Here is a 16978-nt window from a genome sequence, read left to right on the forward strand (position 1 = left end):
CCCATTATTTTAGTTATTATCTTTAGTTATTAGTTTGATTTATTCATTATTATTGTTGTTGCTGTTACTTATAATGTTATGGAATTGATGTTGTTATAATATATATAGAACCATTCCCTTTACTAAAGAACCCTTGAAGAGCCAGTGTACTCGTTAATGGGTACCTATACATGAAAACATTACATAATCTAAAATGATCTTCGTTTATTTCATGACATTTCAGGCTAAAATAAGCGAATATTGTTGTCATCGTTGCGTTGTGGGTTTTCACTGTGCGTTTACCCGTATTCGACCAGCAGGTGTCGCCAATGTGCGCCGATTCGAGCGTCTCGAATCAGTGAATCATTTTCCGAATCGTTTGGTTTTGTTCAGTTACTGGGTCAGACGGGAACGTGACCCCGGAGCACCACCCATCATTGGGTGCGATCAGACCGCACGAGCCTTCAGCCACAGCGCTCAGAGAGACGGACACGGTTCGGCCCGCAGAGATGGAGGAGCAGAACAGCACAGCACAGACTACAGAGCAGAGCTCCAACAATGACCTGCACAACTCCGCGCTCTCAGGTCAGTTCAGAGGCCTCTCTATGGCACTGAGAGATCAGACACACATTGTTTGTGGGACGAAGAAGAAGTTGGCCTCCTTTTCCCTGGGTTTTTACTTCGAATTTTCCGTTCCACCTTAAATTGTGCAGCATTTAAGGTGAAACGGAAAAGTTAGTGGGTGATTCCACGGTTGGGGATCCATTTGTGCCTCTCAGATATTATTTACAAATATGTATGTAAATCAGAGATAAAGGCATTTTAGATCAGATGAAGTGTCCCTCACAACTGTCTGTGCATATTGCAGGTAAATAATATTAATAAAACCTCTACAGCAATTAGAAAACAGCATTTTTGGTTGTCCCAGCTCCCTGTAAGTAAACCTCACCTTGAAATATTTGCATCAAAACTTCAAAAATGGTGTTATTTTTGCTTTAATATGTGAATCCATGTATTATTTCATGTTTGAAATGTCAATTTTTCACAAGCCATCCATTATAATCATTATGGGTTATGAATTTTTTTTTAGTGGGTTTTTTAGTGAATGTGTCCTCTGTGAGATATCCAGAGTCACACGTTCAACAGGGTCCTAATGTCCTCAAGATCACAGAGGACAAAAAGACAGTTTAGCTTTGTTTTTAATCGTACAGTGATGTTGACTGATGAGGTCACTTTAAAAGTAACTCAAATTATGTATCAAAAATAAATTATTTATTTAAAAAAAAAACATTTTAAACAAATCATTAGAATATCCTCATGTCATTATCATAGATGCTGCTTAATCAGTTGCTAATGCTTTGCTAAAAAAAAACCCTCAGCCCTCTTTTCTGCAAGCTTCCCTTGAAATCCAACTGAAGGGGAACTCCACCAATTTTTCAAAATTCATTGCCTAACTGCATAACTAAATGGTTAAGATGTAAACAGAGTCGTTCAGAGTGGTTTGGTGTGAAACGCTCTGTTCTAGAGAAACTTACCAAGTCAGAATTGTTCACAGTGGTGGTGATAGGAACCAGACGTCCACCTCTAAAAGCTCCCTCACAGAAAGTTACTACATGAAATGGTTATGAATTCACTGCCTGATGACTGAGACACTGTTTTAGGATAGTTTTGAGATGATTTTGAACTTAAACATACATTTTTAAATCATTTAATGGTGGAGTGGTACATGCAGGCAAAATAGTCCCCAAAGAAAACTTATTATTTCAGATTTTCCACTATTTTCCATCATCAACATTCCATTCCAAACTCAGAAGACTCGTGTAGGTTCACTGGTGGTTCTGGATAGTAAATAAAATGTCTATATTTGTGTTGTAGCCATGGTGAACCCTGGTTCCTATCACCACCACTGTAAAGAAATCACAGTTGCTGAATTGTGCAGAAATTTTGAAAGATTGGTGGAGTTCCCCTTTAACACTAAGCTGCTGTATCTGCAGTGCTGCACATAAATACTAAATATAGCAGAGTCAACATATAAAACCCTGCAGACTGTGTGATTTTCTCTGATTTCTCTGTTGTTTCTCACTCAGTTTCTCAGTAAACGCAGCGCAGTGTCGGGATTCAGGGTGAGGTGAGCTGGATGGAGCTGGCTGAGTTTTCCAGGCTGTTTGTTGGTATTTGAGGTTGGAGTTTAAGCTCTTGCACATGACTTTCCTTCTAGCAGAAACGTGGCCCACTAAAATCCTTCAGATAATCCTGAAAGCGTATTCCAGCTCATACACACGTCCTGTAATACCTTTATACTGTGTTCAGTCACTGAATATGATATAAACTGTTGTCGCTGTTGCCAGAAGAAAACGTTTTATCTCCATTTTTGTTGTTTTTCAGTTTTTGACATAATTTGAAAATGTTGGTTGTCCTTTACATTGTGTGTAAATATCATGAAGAATGGACCAAAAGAAACGGCCAAAAATGGCTTGGAAAAAACTCTGCTTCCATTGACTTACATTGAAAGTAAAGTAGGTTTTTTCCTCCTCCTGTAAAGTTACCATTTTGGAGATATATATATATATATGTGTGTGTGTGTGTGTGTGTGTGTGTGTGTGTGTGTATGTATGTATATGTATGTTTGTATTTAAATTCAATAAGGGGCCAACACACCTTTTTTCACTCACTTTGCACCTGTGTAAATGTGATGTGACAATAAACGTGATTTGATTTGGATTTATTTGATCAGATTAATCAGAATTGATTGGGCAGTTGGTCAGCGTCTAAAGCTCTGTGAACTGATTGTTCCTGTCATCTATCTTAAAGGTATCTTCACTACCCAATACGTCTTGCCTGAAACGCTTAAAACTGCCATCAAAAACAACCAAAGGCTTTTAATCAGCCTGCTGTCTTTATGAGGAGACATGCAGCAGTTCAATGTTGTTTAAGTTCTGCCCACAGAAACAATATGATTAGTAAAGAGTATTGTGACATACTAATGCTAATGCTAATGCTATAGAAACCATGGCACAAAGCCAGAGTAGAGTATCGGTCCCAGTCACTCCACTTGCAGAACAGATTTGACCCACTGCAAGGCCTCAGCGAGTGACCACAGGGCAGAAAGAACCAGAAGTGTCAGCCGGTCAGAGCGCCCTGGTAGAGCCACTGGGCCCCGGTCTGTGGCCAAAGCAGCTTCCTACATTACTGGCCGAATACACAATAGTGAAGCAAGTCATTGTTCATATAGGCAGGAATGACACAGGAAAGCAGGAGTCTGTAGGAACTGGTCAGTTAGTCCTGCTGAAGGTGATGCCTAAACATGGAGAAGCAGCGTTTAGATACTGTGTTGTTCTTAATTAGAACCCTAGAATTTTGGGGATTTTTTGGGGGATTTTTTGGGTCAATTGCAATGATAAAGTATTTACGTGTGACAGTCACACAGGCCATATGTTGTTATTTTCAGGAGACCCTGGGCTGCTCAGATATGCCATTGTTTGACATGTAAATCCTAACAGAAATTTGATATCTTCTAAAGAATGATATCATCTAAAGAATGCTACAAAACGTGATCATAGGCTGGAATGCCCCTTTAAAATGTAGAAAATCCCACATCTCTCACAGTGAGACACATTAGGTATGTTGACTAGATTTAAGGGTTAATTTCACTGATTGTTTTATAATTTCCACATAATTCAGTGTGTGAGATGTAAACAGACTGATTCAGAGGGGTTTGGTGTGAAATGGTTCAGATGTCTTTACAGTGGTGGTGATAGGAACCAGGGGTCGCCATGACTACAACACAAATATAGACATTTTATTTACTATCCAGAACCACCAGTGAACCTACACGAGTCTTCTGAGTTTATATGGGATGAAAAAAATTGTCTTTGAGGAGGATTTTGGGTTAAAAAAAAAAATGTTTTAGGCCAAAGCTTTATCATACAAACAGTGTCTCAGTCATCAGGCAGTGAATTCATAACCATTTCATGTAGGAACTTTCTGTGAGGAGCTTTTAGAGGTGGACGTCTGGTTCCTATCACCACCACTGTGAACAGTTCTGACTCAGTACATTTATCTACAACAGAGCGTTTCACACCAAACCACTCTGATTACATCTGAACTGTTTAATTATGCTGGAATTTTGACAAATTGGTGGAGTTCCCCTTAGGTCATTTTTGTAGCTAAGATAATGTTTTGCAGTGGTAATGTAATATCCCCATCTCTCTCTCTCTCTCTCTCTCTCTCTCTCGCTCTCCCTCCCTCCCTCCGTCTTTATGTCTCCCATTCCCTCTCTATCTTTCTCTCTATATACCTCCCTCTCCTATATCTCTCTCTCTCTCTGTCTCTCTCTCTATCTATCTATCTATCTATCTATCTATCTATCTATCTGTCTCCCTCTCTGTCTCTCTATCTTTTTATCTCTCTCTATCTCTCTCTCTCTCTCTCTCTCTTTATCTATCTATCTCTCTCTCTCTCTCTCTCTCTCTCTCTCTCTCTTTATCTATCAATCTATGTATCTATCTATCTCTCTCTCTCTCTGTCTCTCTCTCTATCTCTCTTTATCTATCGATCTATGTATCTATCTATCTCTCTGTCTCTCTCTCTCTCTCTCTCTCTCTATCTCTCTTTATCTATCTATCTATGTATCTATCTATCTCTCTCTCTCTCTCTCTGTCTCTCTCTCTCTCTGTCTCTCTATCTATCTATCTATCTATCTATCTCCCTCTCTGTCTCTCTATCTATCTTTCTATCTCTCTCTCTCTCTCTCTCTCTCTCTATCTATCTATCTATCTATCTATCTCTCTCTCTCTCTCTGTCTCTCTCTTTATCTATCTATGTATCTATCTATCTCTCTTTCTCTCTCGCTCTCTCTCTTTCTCTCTCTTTCTCTTGCTCTCTCTCTCTCTCTCTCTCTCTCTCTCTCTCTCTCTCTCTCTCTCTCTCTCTCTCTCTCGCTCTCTCTCTCAGCGGTGGAGGAGTTGGTGTACTGGCGTGATGTGAGGAGGTCAGCGCTGGTGTTCGGCGGGTCTCTGCTGGTGCTGATCTCTCTGGCCACCTTCAGCCTCATCAGCGTCCTGTCGTACCTCCTGCTGGCCATGCTGTGCGTCACCATCACCTTCAGGGTCTACAAGTCCGTCATCCAGGCCGTGCAGAAATCAGACGAGGGACATCCCTTCAAGTACGTGTTCATAAAGAGTTCAGATAGGATTCATCAGGGTTAGTGAAAGGAGGTCACACAGGGTCAGAGACGGGGTCAGGTACCGAAAATGAATCATCTTATATCAGCACCTTATTAACGGACCCACACGGGTCTCGTATTTTTACTGTCCTGTTTTGTGCCTCAGTCAAAAAGCGTTCCTGTGTAGGCAGCCCCACTACACAGCCTTCACCACCTCGGCATTTAAAGAAGGTACTAAAATAAGATTGTGTCAAAGTCAGAATGAGGACTGAAATCTTTTGATCGATATGCAGCCCTAGGGAGAAATTATGCGAGGGCTGCTCAGTGAGAGAACAAACATTTTTTTATGCCATAGGCGATAATTAAAGTCTGTATTTTTTTAAAGTATTTTAATAACCAAATTTATGTTCTAAAATTAAATTCAAATTTGAAGCCTTTTTCTTTTTAAGATTACTGATAGAAGAAAATTTGTCTGAGAATTCAGAAATGTAGGTAAACAGGGATAATAATAATAATAGTAATAATAATAATAATAAACAACATAGGAACACTTATTTGTCTGAAATGACGTTTTACAAGTTAAAAGTTTGTCTGAAAATCTATTCTGACCTTTTTACTTCATATCTTTATATTCCTGCTCATATTCATTATATAATTTTTATAACATTTTTCCCCCATAATCTTGCATCAAATGTAATAACTTTTTTCCTGTTTACTGTTTTTTGATGATGTCACCATGCACCATGTGTGTGTGCATGTATGTATATTTAAGCAATAGAACACGAGAGGGAGTGATGTTATTGGCGATAACACACTCCTCGAGTGTTCTGTCGTTTTTACACAACAGTTAAATAAATAAAGTAATAAATTAATAAACTGGGCCGTGAACGTGGCGTTTAATATGTTTTAATGTTCGCAGTTCCTTCACCAAATTATAGTTCCTTAACGAGCAGCTTGTTGCTACGTCAGAGTAACGAGCTCCGCCCACTCGCTGCACAGCCGGCAGTTCGTTCTCCAGCTCCTTACACTAAATTCCCAAACTGTCATCACCACTGAGCAGCTTTTCAGTTGGCAGCTGTGACAGAAGAACAGCTAAACAACCTGGAATCAGCCAGAAATGAACCCAACACCATTCGCCAAACGTGTAGTCTGATCTTCAGAGTCTGACCAAATCAGACTGAGCCATAAAACTGCCGCAATATCAAGTTCAGCTCAGTTTAGTAAGTTTTTGCCAGATCAGTATTAATGTTGTTTTGTTCCAGCCAGTCTGTAAAGCATCTTACAGCCCATTTAGTTTGGCGAATGGTGTTGGGTTCATTTCTGGCTGATTCCAGGTTGTTCAGCTGTTCTTCTGTCTCAGCTGCCGACTGAAAAGCTGCTCAGTGGTGATGACAGTTTGGGAATTTAGTGTAAGGAGCTGGAGAACGAACTGCCGGCTGTGCAGCGAGTGGGCGGAGCTCGTTACTCTGATGTAGCAACAAGCTGCTCGTTAAGGAACTATAATTTGGCGGAAGGAACTGCGAACATTAAAACATATTACCATGAAAACCAATGATATGGTGTTTCATCCCATGTTTTGCATTCAGAAAAGTTTCATTTAATTTCTTTTTCCTTTTTTTTTTATTTTGAAACTCTTGACATTTCACACGTTTAATACATTTTAAATTTATTAATTCAGTGTAACATTTTATAAGGTCTTGTCAAGTGTTAGACTTCACTGGAGGATGCCTGTATCTGAGTGAAGGTTCTGTATCTGCAGGGTTCTTCTGGAGAGGAACATCAGCATCACTCCAGAAACGGCCCACAGGTACACGGACATCATCCTGCTGAACCTGAACCGAGCTCTGATCCAGATCCGGCGCCTGCTGCTGGTGGAGGATGTGGTGGATTCGCTGAAGGTGAAGAGTTTTATAGCGAGCAGTATGACCATATACGTACACAGCCGTGTGAAAAAGTTTGGGCGCCCATGGTGAAATTCCATGTTGTTGTTGATTTTCTAAGTGAAAGTAAGTGAACACGTCCTCTACAGAGACACCTGCGCACTTTAATACACAATTAGTGTTTATTTGCCTTTTTTAACTTACTGGAAAAAATAAAACAGGTTATGGCACAGTTTATGTTTTGTTGAGAAGGGTCTGACTGTAGACAGGCACTCTCAGCCTGACATGCACCGCCAGCCTATTAATGACGTCAGGCGCTCTGCCATGACAGTCTTTTGTCGGTTTTATGAGGAAAAACGGCGAACCACAAACTGCTGGGCAAGAAAATCTCCAAAATGGTAACTTTACAAGAGAAGGAAAAAACCTTCTTTACTTCCAATGTAAGTCAATGGAACCAGACATTTTGCCAAGTCATTTTGGGCCGTTTCTTTTGGTCCATTCATCATGAAATTTACACACAACGTAAAGAGCAATACGCATTTTCAAATTATGTCAAAAACTGAAAAACGGCAAAACTGGAGAAACAAGGTTTTCTTCCGACAACAGCGATATATTAATGTTGCCATACTGATAATAAGGTAATTAAATATGGAAACGTTCAGAATTAAACCTATGACGACAATAAGACAAGAATGTCGGGTTTATTCGCAAAAAACCAGGCTACTGCTGAAGACGATTAGAACCGCTGGGAATAAAACCTGATGGTTTTGCTTCCTAACGCGAATTGGCTTGATGGTTGCCATTGGAGACCGTTAGGAAACGAACAAATGTATCTGGAATCAGTCCCAGAACACCTGATGAAATGATTTGAATCCTTTACACTGTGAGATCAACCCATCAGGAAAACACAGGATACCATTAGCGACTACTGAAAACCACCAGGAACCAACAGACACTTTTAATGGGTTCTGTGACTTTTTTAGGGAGGTACATTAAATGTAACTCTCTGGCCATGTCTGAGAGTGCACGTCTGCAGCCAGACTCTATTGGTGTTTTATTGGGTTTTTTTCCAACATGTAAATATAAATCTAGTAAGCGAACAGAAACTCTGCACTAAAACTTTCAGGCAAAATTCAGTATTGAAGTGTGTTCTCTGTAGAGGACGTGTAAACTTATTATCACGTAAAAAAAAACAAGACTAGTGTGTAAACGTTTGCATTTGACTGTATTAATCGTTATTATGATAAACTCCGTCGTGATACTCTTTTTTTGATGTGGTGACTGAGTACAGATCAACTGTATCCATCATAAAAAGGACAAATTAGGCCAAATACAGAGCCGGAAAACATCAACAGCCAGTGTACTGCAGTGGTGGACAGTAATGAAGTAAATGTAGTTCGTTACTGTACTTAAGTAGTTTTTTAATTTATCTGTACTTTACTGAAGTTTTTCCATTTTGGGCGACTTTTTACTTTCACTCCACTACATTTCAAAGACAAATATCTCACTTTTTACTCCGCTACATTATGAGAAATCTGTCGGTCCTTTTGGTTTCTGTGTGTATAAAAACGTAACATGTCAAAACGAAAGAAGCGCAAAGCAACACCAATCAGGGCACAGCGGTCACTTTGTTTTGAGCTTGTTTTGACCTGTTGGTCATACCGACCCAGTGCAGCACACGGTTCAACATCAGTGCAGCAGCGTAAAATTCTGGGAGAGTCTATTCAACATAAATGATGAACTAACCTAACTTTGTGTAAATAGACCACAATATAGAAATATGTACTCATATGCAGTTGTGACTGACGGGTCTTTTATCTGAATTTATACAAACACATTTCATTTTATAGTAAATTAGTTTAGGCTAGTTTGTGTTTATGAACAGAGACCTACAGATGCAGTTTAGTAAAGGAAACTCATTTGTGAACCTGAGTTTAAAGCTTTTATTAAACTAAGTTCAAATAAATCTTAAACTGAAACTTTGCTTGTTTGTAAAAAGTGATTTCAGAGCCACTCAGTTCTACCTGATGGAAACTGTTTGCCTTCAGTGTTTTGTGCTTATGATAATTTTAATAAACATCAGCGTCACTAATTAATGACATTCTGTTAAAATACTGGTATTACAAGAGTGACACTGGAGTATTTTCACCCAAATGAGTTGATTAATTAGAGTCATAATTAATCTTTTAGTACTTTTACTTTCGATACTTAAGTACATTTGAAGGCAAATACTTTTGTACTTTTACTCAAGTGGAGGTCTAAAGGGAGGAACTTCTACTTTTACTGGAGTAATATTTTACCTTGGGTATCTCTACTTTAACTCAAGTACATGATTGTGTACTTCGTCCACCACTGGTGTACTGTAACCGTATAAACCGCGTACAGGTAATTCTACCTTTTCTAAATGTAGCTCTGCCGTCTTTCTGCCTCATTTATTTCATTCCTACATGTTGCCAAACTTTAAAAAGGAAAATATACGTGTTTTGTGCATGATACACAGACGTAAAGGCAGATGTCTGGGCGCACCTGGCTGAGTTTGTTGAAGTGAAAATAAAATCAGGGAACGCGTTTCTGAAAATTGTGATGCACGATTACTGTTTATTTCTTGTATTTAATGCAGTGTCCAAAGTCCGGCCCCAGGGCCAAATGTGGCCCTTGGCTTCTGTGTTAGAGTGTGTTATAAGTGGCCCACCAGCCAGTATATTACAGTTTTTTCTTTCACCTGATGGTGGCAGCACTACCATAAAAATACAATGTAACGTGCTGCACTATGATAATGAAGTGAGCTAAAGTTTAAGAGAAAGTCTGACTGTGTGCTTCAGCTTGCAGGTCTGATGTGGGTTCTGACGTACGTGGGTGCCGTATTTAACGGAGTTACTCTTCTAATACTGGGTAAGAAATTAAACTCAGACTGTTTTATAACGAAATCAGAAATCAAACAACCGAGAGGACAATAAACTACAGTTTGTTGTTGTTCTCTTTGGCAGCTGACATTGTTTTCTTCTGCACTCCTCTGGTGTACGAGAAGAACAAGGTGAGAATGGCCTGTCTGTCTGTCCGTCCGTCTGTCCGTCCGTCTGTCCGTCTGTCTGTCTGTCTGTCTGTTCAAAGATACACAGATCTATAAATCAGCCTCAGCACACCTCGTATGGCTTCTTATAGTAATAATCGGATAGATCAGGTGACGTCGCCACAGGTCGCTGTTGAATTGTTTAAACCTATTTATCTCAGCACTGATCACTTTTCACCACTTGAAACTCTGAATAACGTTAGAATCAGGAGTGCAGTGGTCCAGATAGTTTATGGCTGATTCGGATTGAGGTTTGTTTACAGCCAGATTTGCTGACGGCTGATTTGTTTTCTTTATTTTTTCACACATAAATCTCACTGACACGTTTCCCACTCAAAATATAAACGGGTCGTTCTCCATTTGGAGTTCAGGTGGATACATTTTTAAATAATCAGTTTCTTTCATCCCAAAACTAAATAAATGTTAATATGTCCATTAACATCTCCTATTATCATATATGCAAAAAAGGAGCTTAACTCCAGACATATTTTAGTCACTGATGTTGTATGAATATGGTGTAACACCAGTGACGGTGACTCCAGTGACATTCTGGTTAAAACTGAGGATTCTGTAAACTGGCTGACTCATTGGTTGTCAGGTGACCTTGTGCAACTAATTAAAATCAGTAATAAAAATGATATTTATGGCTTTATTTTGACTCAATTTGAATTATCCAGCCATTAAAGCACAAAACACCAGTGACACATAGAAGTTCTGAGCTGCCTGATAAACAAAATTATTAATAAATTAATGAAATATATTGAGCGAGTGTGACTCGCCTTCTCAGGCCTTGAGACGCTTCCTCTCTGATGAGCCTCGACCCAGAGAAGCAGTTTAATAGAGCTGAAAATACTGTGATAAAATGTAGAATAAGAGTCCTGAAAACACCAGTGACCAAAATCTCTGAGACAAATGAATTTGTAGTGTAGTATAGTATAACTTTAATGATATAAAAAGTAAACATGAATCTGTTTTATACAAATTCCTAAGTTAAACCTCTTAAAGGTTGGTTGCTATGGTATCCCAGGTGGTTGCTAGGGTGTTGGTTAGTAGATGCTTTGGTATCCTTGGTGATTGCTAGGCAGTTGCTGTGGTGATCCAAAAGCGTATTAAGGTGTTGCTAGGAGGTTGTTTTTGGTATCTGTGGTCGTTGCTAGTGTGTTGCTAGGTGGTTGCTGTAGTGTTCCAAGTGGTTGCTAGGTGGTTCCTAAGATATTGTATTGTGTTGTATTGATAGATTTTGTATTAATAGAGCTGAACATACTGTGTTAAAATGTACAATAAGAGTCCTGATAACACCAGAGACCAAAATCTCCATGACAAATTATTTTTTTTAAATAAATTACATATTTTTAAATATGACATAACTTTAATGATATAAAAGTAAATATGAATCTGTTATACAAATTCCTGAGTTAAACCTCTTAAAATATTGCTTTATATTAAAAATGGTTTCTCAAACTGCCTTTGTGATGAGCTGTTTTACCGATGCAGAGCGACTATTAAACAGGATAAAAAAAGAAATATCAGAGAATCATAAGGGAAAAGTGTTATTTAATCTTTAACTGTGTAAATGAACAGACTGACTTTTGGAGCTGTGCCGAAAAGTTTAAGCGTCTTTTTAAGCTCTGCAACCTTTGTGACATGGTTTCCCATCCAAATGACCCAAATAAAATTATTTATTCTTGTGCACACTTTCAAATACAGCATTATTGCTCTTAGTCTTACTTATTTACATCATAAAATTATAACATCGGTCTGCCAAAAATTGCCAGTTTCGATCTTGTTCAATCCCACTTATGCATAACTAGTTAGAATAAACACAAATAAACATAAACAGAGCAGTCAGAATGTGTTGTTTTCAGTAATGAGTACACCGGTCAGGCATAACATTCTGACCACCTCCTTGTTTCTACGCTCATTGTCCATTTTATCAGCTCCACTTACTATATAGGTGCACTCTGTAGTTCTACAGTTACAGACTGTAGTCCATCTGTTTCTCTGATACTTTGTTAGCCCCCTTTTACCCTGTTCTTCAGTGGTCAGGACCCCCATGGACCCTCACAGAGCAGGTACTATTTGGGTGGTGGGTCATTCACAGTGCTGCAGTAACACTGACGTGGTGGTGTGTTAGTGTGTGTTGTGCTGGTCTGAGTGGATCAGACACAGCAGTGCTGCTGGAGTTTTTAAACAGTGTGTCCACTCACTGTCCACTCTATTAGACACTCCTACCTTGTCAGTCCACCTTGTAGATGTAAAGTCAGAGCCGATAGCTCATCTGCTGCTGCACAGTTTGTGTTGGTCATCCTCTAGTCCTGCATCAGTGGTCACAGGACGCTGCCCACAGGACACAGTTGGCTGGATATTTTTGGTTGGTGGACTATTTTCAGTCCAGCAGTGACACTGAGGTGTTTAAAAACTCCAGCAGCACTACCACCCAAATAGTACCTGCTCTGTGAGGGTCCATGGGGGTCCTGACCACTGAAGAACAGGGTAAAAGGGGGCTAACAAAGTATCAGAGAAACAGATGGACTACAGTCTGTAACTGTAGAACTACAAAGTGCACCTATATAGTAAGTGGAGCTGATAAAATGGACAATGAGCGTAGAAACAAGGAGGTGGTGATAATGTTATGCCTGATCCTGTATGCAGGTTAGAAGAATGCAGGTTTGGTTCCTGGTTCTCGCTGCTCCATTGCATGGATTTGTTCAGTTCCATCCGCAGTGCCTGATTTAATTTAATGATGGACTGATTGGTAATAAACCTGGTATTGGATGGTAACAGCGGTCATAATGGACTGTGTCATCTGGTGTTTGTGTTCTTTTTTCCGTCTTCAGACCCAGATTGATCGCTACGTGGAGCTCGTGAGGACTCAGCTGGAGGAGAAACTGGAAAAGTAGGAGGTCAAATTCAAAATCTTTGTTTAAGTAACAGATGGATTTATAAACTTCTTTTATGTAGAATCTTCTTAACACAGATTCATTAAGTACTCTACAGGGCGATTGTGCGGCTTAAGCATTTCCCCAGTATTGCTACAGTGTTGTCAGGTGCTACAGTATTTCTGGTGGTTGCTAGGGGTTTGCAAGCGGTTGCTAGTTAGTTTCTTTGGTGTTGCTTGGTGGTTGCTAGGTTGGTTGCTATGGTATCCCAGGTGGTTGCTAGGATGTCGGTAAGTGGATGCTATGGTATCCTTGGTGATTGCTAGACAGTTGATATGGTGATCCAAAAGCTTACTAAGGTGTTGCTAGGTGGTTGATATGGTATCTGTGGTTGTTGCTAGTGTGTTGCTAGGTGGTTGCTGTAGTGTTCCAAGTGGTTGCTAGGTGGTTACTAAGATATGGTATTGTATTGTATTTATATCTGATATTTCCCCCCCCAAAAAAAAATTGATAATCATTGTAAACTGTGCAGGTAACTGCACATGTGATGCTATAGCTAACTTGCAGTTGTACATAAATCGCTACCCTAGGTATGATTCAATGACTAGCAGCACCAGTTTAAGTGGCCAGCTACTGAGTGCTGATTGGTTAGCATTACTGCTGATGAGTGCTGATTGGTTAGCATTACTGCTGATGAGTGCTGATTGGTTACCATTACTGCTACTGAGTGCTGACTGGTTAGCATTACTACTAATGAGTACTGATTGGTTAGCATTACTGCTACTGAGTGCTGACTGGTTAACATTACTGCTGCTGAGTGCTGATTGGTCGGCATTACTGCTACTGAGTGCTGATTGGTCGGCATTATTGCTAATGAGTGCTGATTGGTTAGCATTACTGCTGCTGAGGGCTGATTGGTTAACATTACTGCTAGTGAGTGCTGATTAGTTAGCATTACTGCTGCTGAGGGCTGATTGGTTAGCATTACTGCTACTGAGTGCTGATTGGTCGGCATTACTGCTAATGAGTGCTGATTGGTTAGCATTACTGCTGCTGAGGGCTGATTTGTTAGCATTACTGCTGCTGAGTGCTGATTGGTTAGCATTACTGCTGCTGAGTGCAGATTGGTTAGCATTACTGCTGCTGAGTGCTGATTGGTCAGCATTACTGCTGCGGAGTGCTGATTGGTTAACATTACTGCTGCTGAGTGCTGATTGGTTAGCATTTCTGCTACTGAGTGCCGATTGGTCGGCATTACTGCTACTGTGTGCTGACTGGTTAACATTACTGCTGCTGAGTGCTGATTGGTTAGCATTTCTTCTATTGAGTGCTGATTGGTCGGCATTACTGCTACTGAGTGCTGATTGGTCGGCATTACTGCTATTGAGCGCCGACTGGTTAACATAACTGCTGCTGAGGGCTGATTGGTGCATAGACTTGATGTGGTTTCTGACCCTATATGACACACTTTTATGTGCAAACATGGAACGAAGTGCATTAATGTAGCTAAGAACTTTGTCACCACATAATCAAGTCTATTAGAGATTATTTAACAGCTCCACACAGTTTGAGGCGGGTGGGTGATGGTTTAGGCACACAGTTAGCACCGTGCTAATTGTTGAACGGTGGTTCTGTTATAGAGTTATATAAGTTAGATATTTAGGTGAACTGTCGCTTTAACCTTCCTTTTTCTGTGCTTCTTTTTCTTAGACTGCAAGAGAAGCTCCCCGGAGCAGTGAAGCGGAGCAAAACGGACTGAACTTTCTGTCTTTCTCTCTTTTGTGTTTTTGCCGTCTATCATGAGGCCTAATTTGTGTTGATTTATGTGGAGGATGACCAATATTTCGTTTTATTTATCTTTTCTGTCCTTTATTATTTTTCCCCCCTTACTAATGACTCTTTAAAGCTCTGTCCATTATTTAGATGTTCAGACTCCATCCAGATGGTGGCAGTATCGGCCCTGTTACCGTAGGCGCAGAGTTAGATGACCAGCCTTTCTGAAATGTACTGAAGTATGGCGGTCACTGCACTAATTACTGTAACTCTTTAAGGCTTTTGTTTCAGATTATAGAAAAATGAGTTTTGTGATTTGCTAATTCAACTGAATGCCAAATAAATGCAATACAAACATCTTTCTGACGAGAGTCTGTCTAATAATGGGAATTAAAGGCAGATAAGAGCATTTAACACTGCATTAGCACCACCTGCCTTGTAGCCACACACATTGGCCATTTTATCAGAAATACCTACCATATAGTGGCTCCCAAAAAGTTTTTGGCCACCTTAAAAAATTAACTGGTGGTAAATTATTAGTGAAATTCTTTAAGTTGCTTCATAAAAATGCTTAACAAAATGAAACTCGAAACACTTTTATCACTTCGTCAAACATGAGCTTGTCTTCATTGAGCGTACAAAGACATTTTGGATGCAAAACTGCAGACTCAAGACTCTGACTCGCACTTCAAAGACTCGAGGCTCAGCCTCACACTTTAGAGATTCTGCCTCCCACTCCAGAGACTCGAAACTCGGACTTGCACTCCATAAACTCGAGACTCGAACTCACACCCTAAAGACTGGAGACTCAGCCTTGCATATTCGAGATTGTGCCTCGCACTCCAGAGACTCGAGACTTGGCCTCGCACTCCAGAGACTCGAGTCTCGGCCTCACACATTAGAGATTCTGCCTCGCACTCCAGAGACTCTGACTCGCACTCCAGAGACTCGAGACTTGGACACGCAACCCAAAGACTCGAGACTCTGCCTCGCACCTCAGAGACTCGAGACTCTGCCTCGCACCTCAGAGACTTGAGACTCTGACTCAAACCCCGAAGACTCACACCACAGAGACTCGAGACTTGGACTTAATCCAATCTGCGTTAGTCGCGATTGAAAATGATTGCCGTAGCTCACACGAACATAGTAGCAGTAATGTTAACCAATCAGCACTCAGTAGCAGTAATGCTAACCAGTCAGCACTCAGTAGCAGTAATGCTAACCAATCAGCACTCAGTAGCAGTAATGTTAACCAATCAGCACTCAGTAGCAGTAATGTTAACCAATCAGCACTCAGTAGCAGTTATGTTAACCAATCAGCACTCAGTAGCAGTAATGCTAACCAATCAGCACTCAGTAGCAGTAATGCTAACCAATCAGCACTCAGTAGCAGTAATGTTAACCAATCAGCACTTAGTAGCAGTAATGCTAACCAAAATCAGCACTCAGTAGCAGATATGTTAACCAGGTATCACTGCTACTGAGTGCTGACTGGTTTGCTGTAGACAAACAGAAACGTGTGGGTTACTTTTCTTTGATTTTTTAAACGGAAGACATTCTTCCATTTTCCAAAATTAAATACATTTTCTGAACAAATGTTTAGAAACGTTTCATTTTTGTTTTTAGCCATTTAGCTTCATTCACCCCCCATCATTCAGGACTCCAGACTCCCCTTAAGTCAGCTCTTGTTTTACTTCTTATGGGACCCACCAAGCCCACTGACCACCAAATCAGATTTCCATTACTTAAATAAGACATGTCAATTACTTACCTGAGGAAAGGTAGGTTGGGCTATTAGACCTACCTGCCGATGTGTCTCGTGGCTTTCTTCTTTAGTTCTGCTGACCCTCTGAAGTGGATTGTTCAATCAATGTTGTAAGATTATTTATATTCATACAGAGATGCAGTTAAACGACTCTGACCTAGTTATACTATAGAATGAACTGCAGGGGTAACAAACAGGCCACCTCATAGTCAGATCCTCCATCAGTGGAACCCCCAATGGCCTCGTCCACAATTTGAACCCTGACATGAATACAAGGAATGCTGGGAAGTGTGCTTTTTTATGTGCATGCTCAAAAGATCTGCCTGCCTTTTACTCAGCAAACACAGATTTTCCTGTTGTTGAATCTGAAAGGTTGACTGAACTCGTGTAGGTTCACTGGTGGTTCTGGATAGTAAATAAAATGTCTATATTTGTGTTGTAGTCATGGCGACCCCTGGTTCCTATCAC

General features: G+C 40.2%; 1 protein-coding gene across 2 annotated transcripts; it reads left to right on the top strand.

Annotated features, from left to right (window-relative positions):
* The first annotated feature begins 392 nt into the window (after window positions 1-392).
* LOC118819950 (reticulon-3-B-like) lies at window positions 393-15096 on the top strand. 2 transcript variants are annotated; one of them, XM_036587983.1, is made up of 7 exons: window positions 393-564; window positions 4933-5143; window positions 6903-7041; window positions 9846-9915; window positions 10011-10057; window positions 12931-12996; window positions 14683-15096. In XM_036587983.1, exons 1-6 carry the CDS (start codon window positions 489-491, stop codon window positions 12991-12993), a joined length of 606 nt encoding a protein of 201 aa, XP_036443876.1. In that variant the 5' UTR covers window positions 393-488; the 3' UTR covers window positions 12994-12996; window positions 14683-15096. The 2 variants fall into 2 exon arrangements, with proteins under 2 accessions (XP_036443876.1, XP_036443875.1); XM_036587982.1 differs by having other exon boundaries at window positions 12931-12989.
* Window positions 15097-16978: the final 1882 nt, after the last annotated feature.

Source organism: Colossoma macropomum, unplaced genomic scaffold (assembly GCF_904425465.1).
Source record: "Colossoma macropomum unplaced genomic scaffold, Colossoma_macropomum, whole genome shotgun sequence".
In the NCBI taxonomy this organism is placed as follows: domain Eukaryota; kingdom Metazoa; phylum Chordata; class Actinopteri; order Characiformes; family Serrasalmidae; genus Colossoma; species Colossoma macropomum.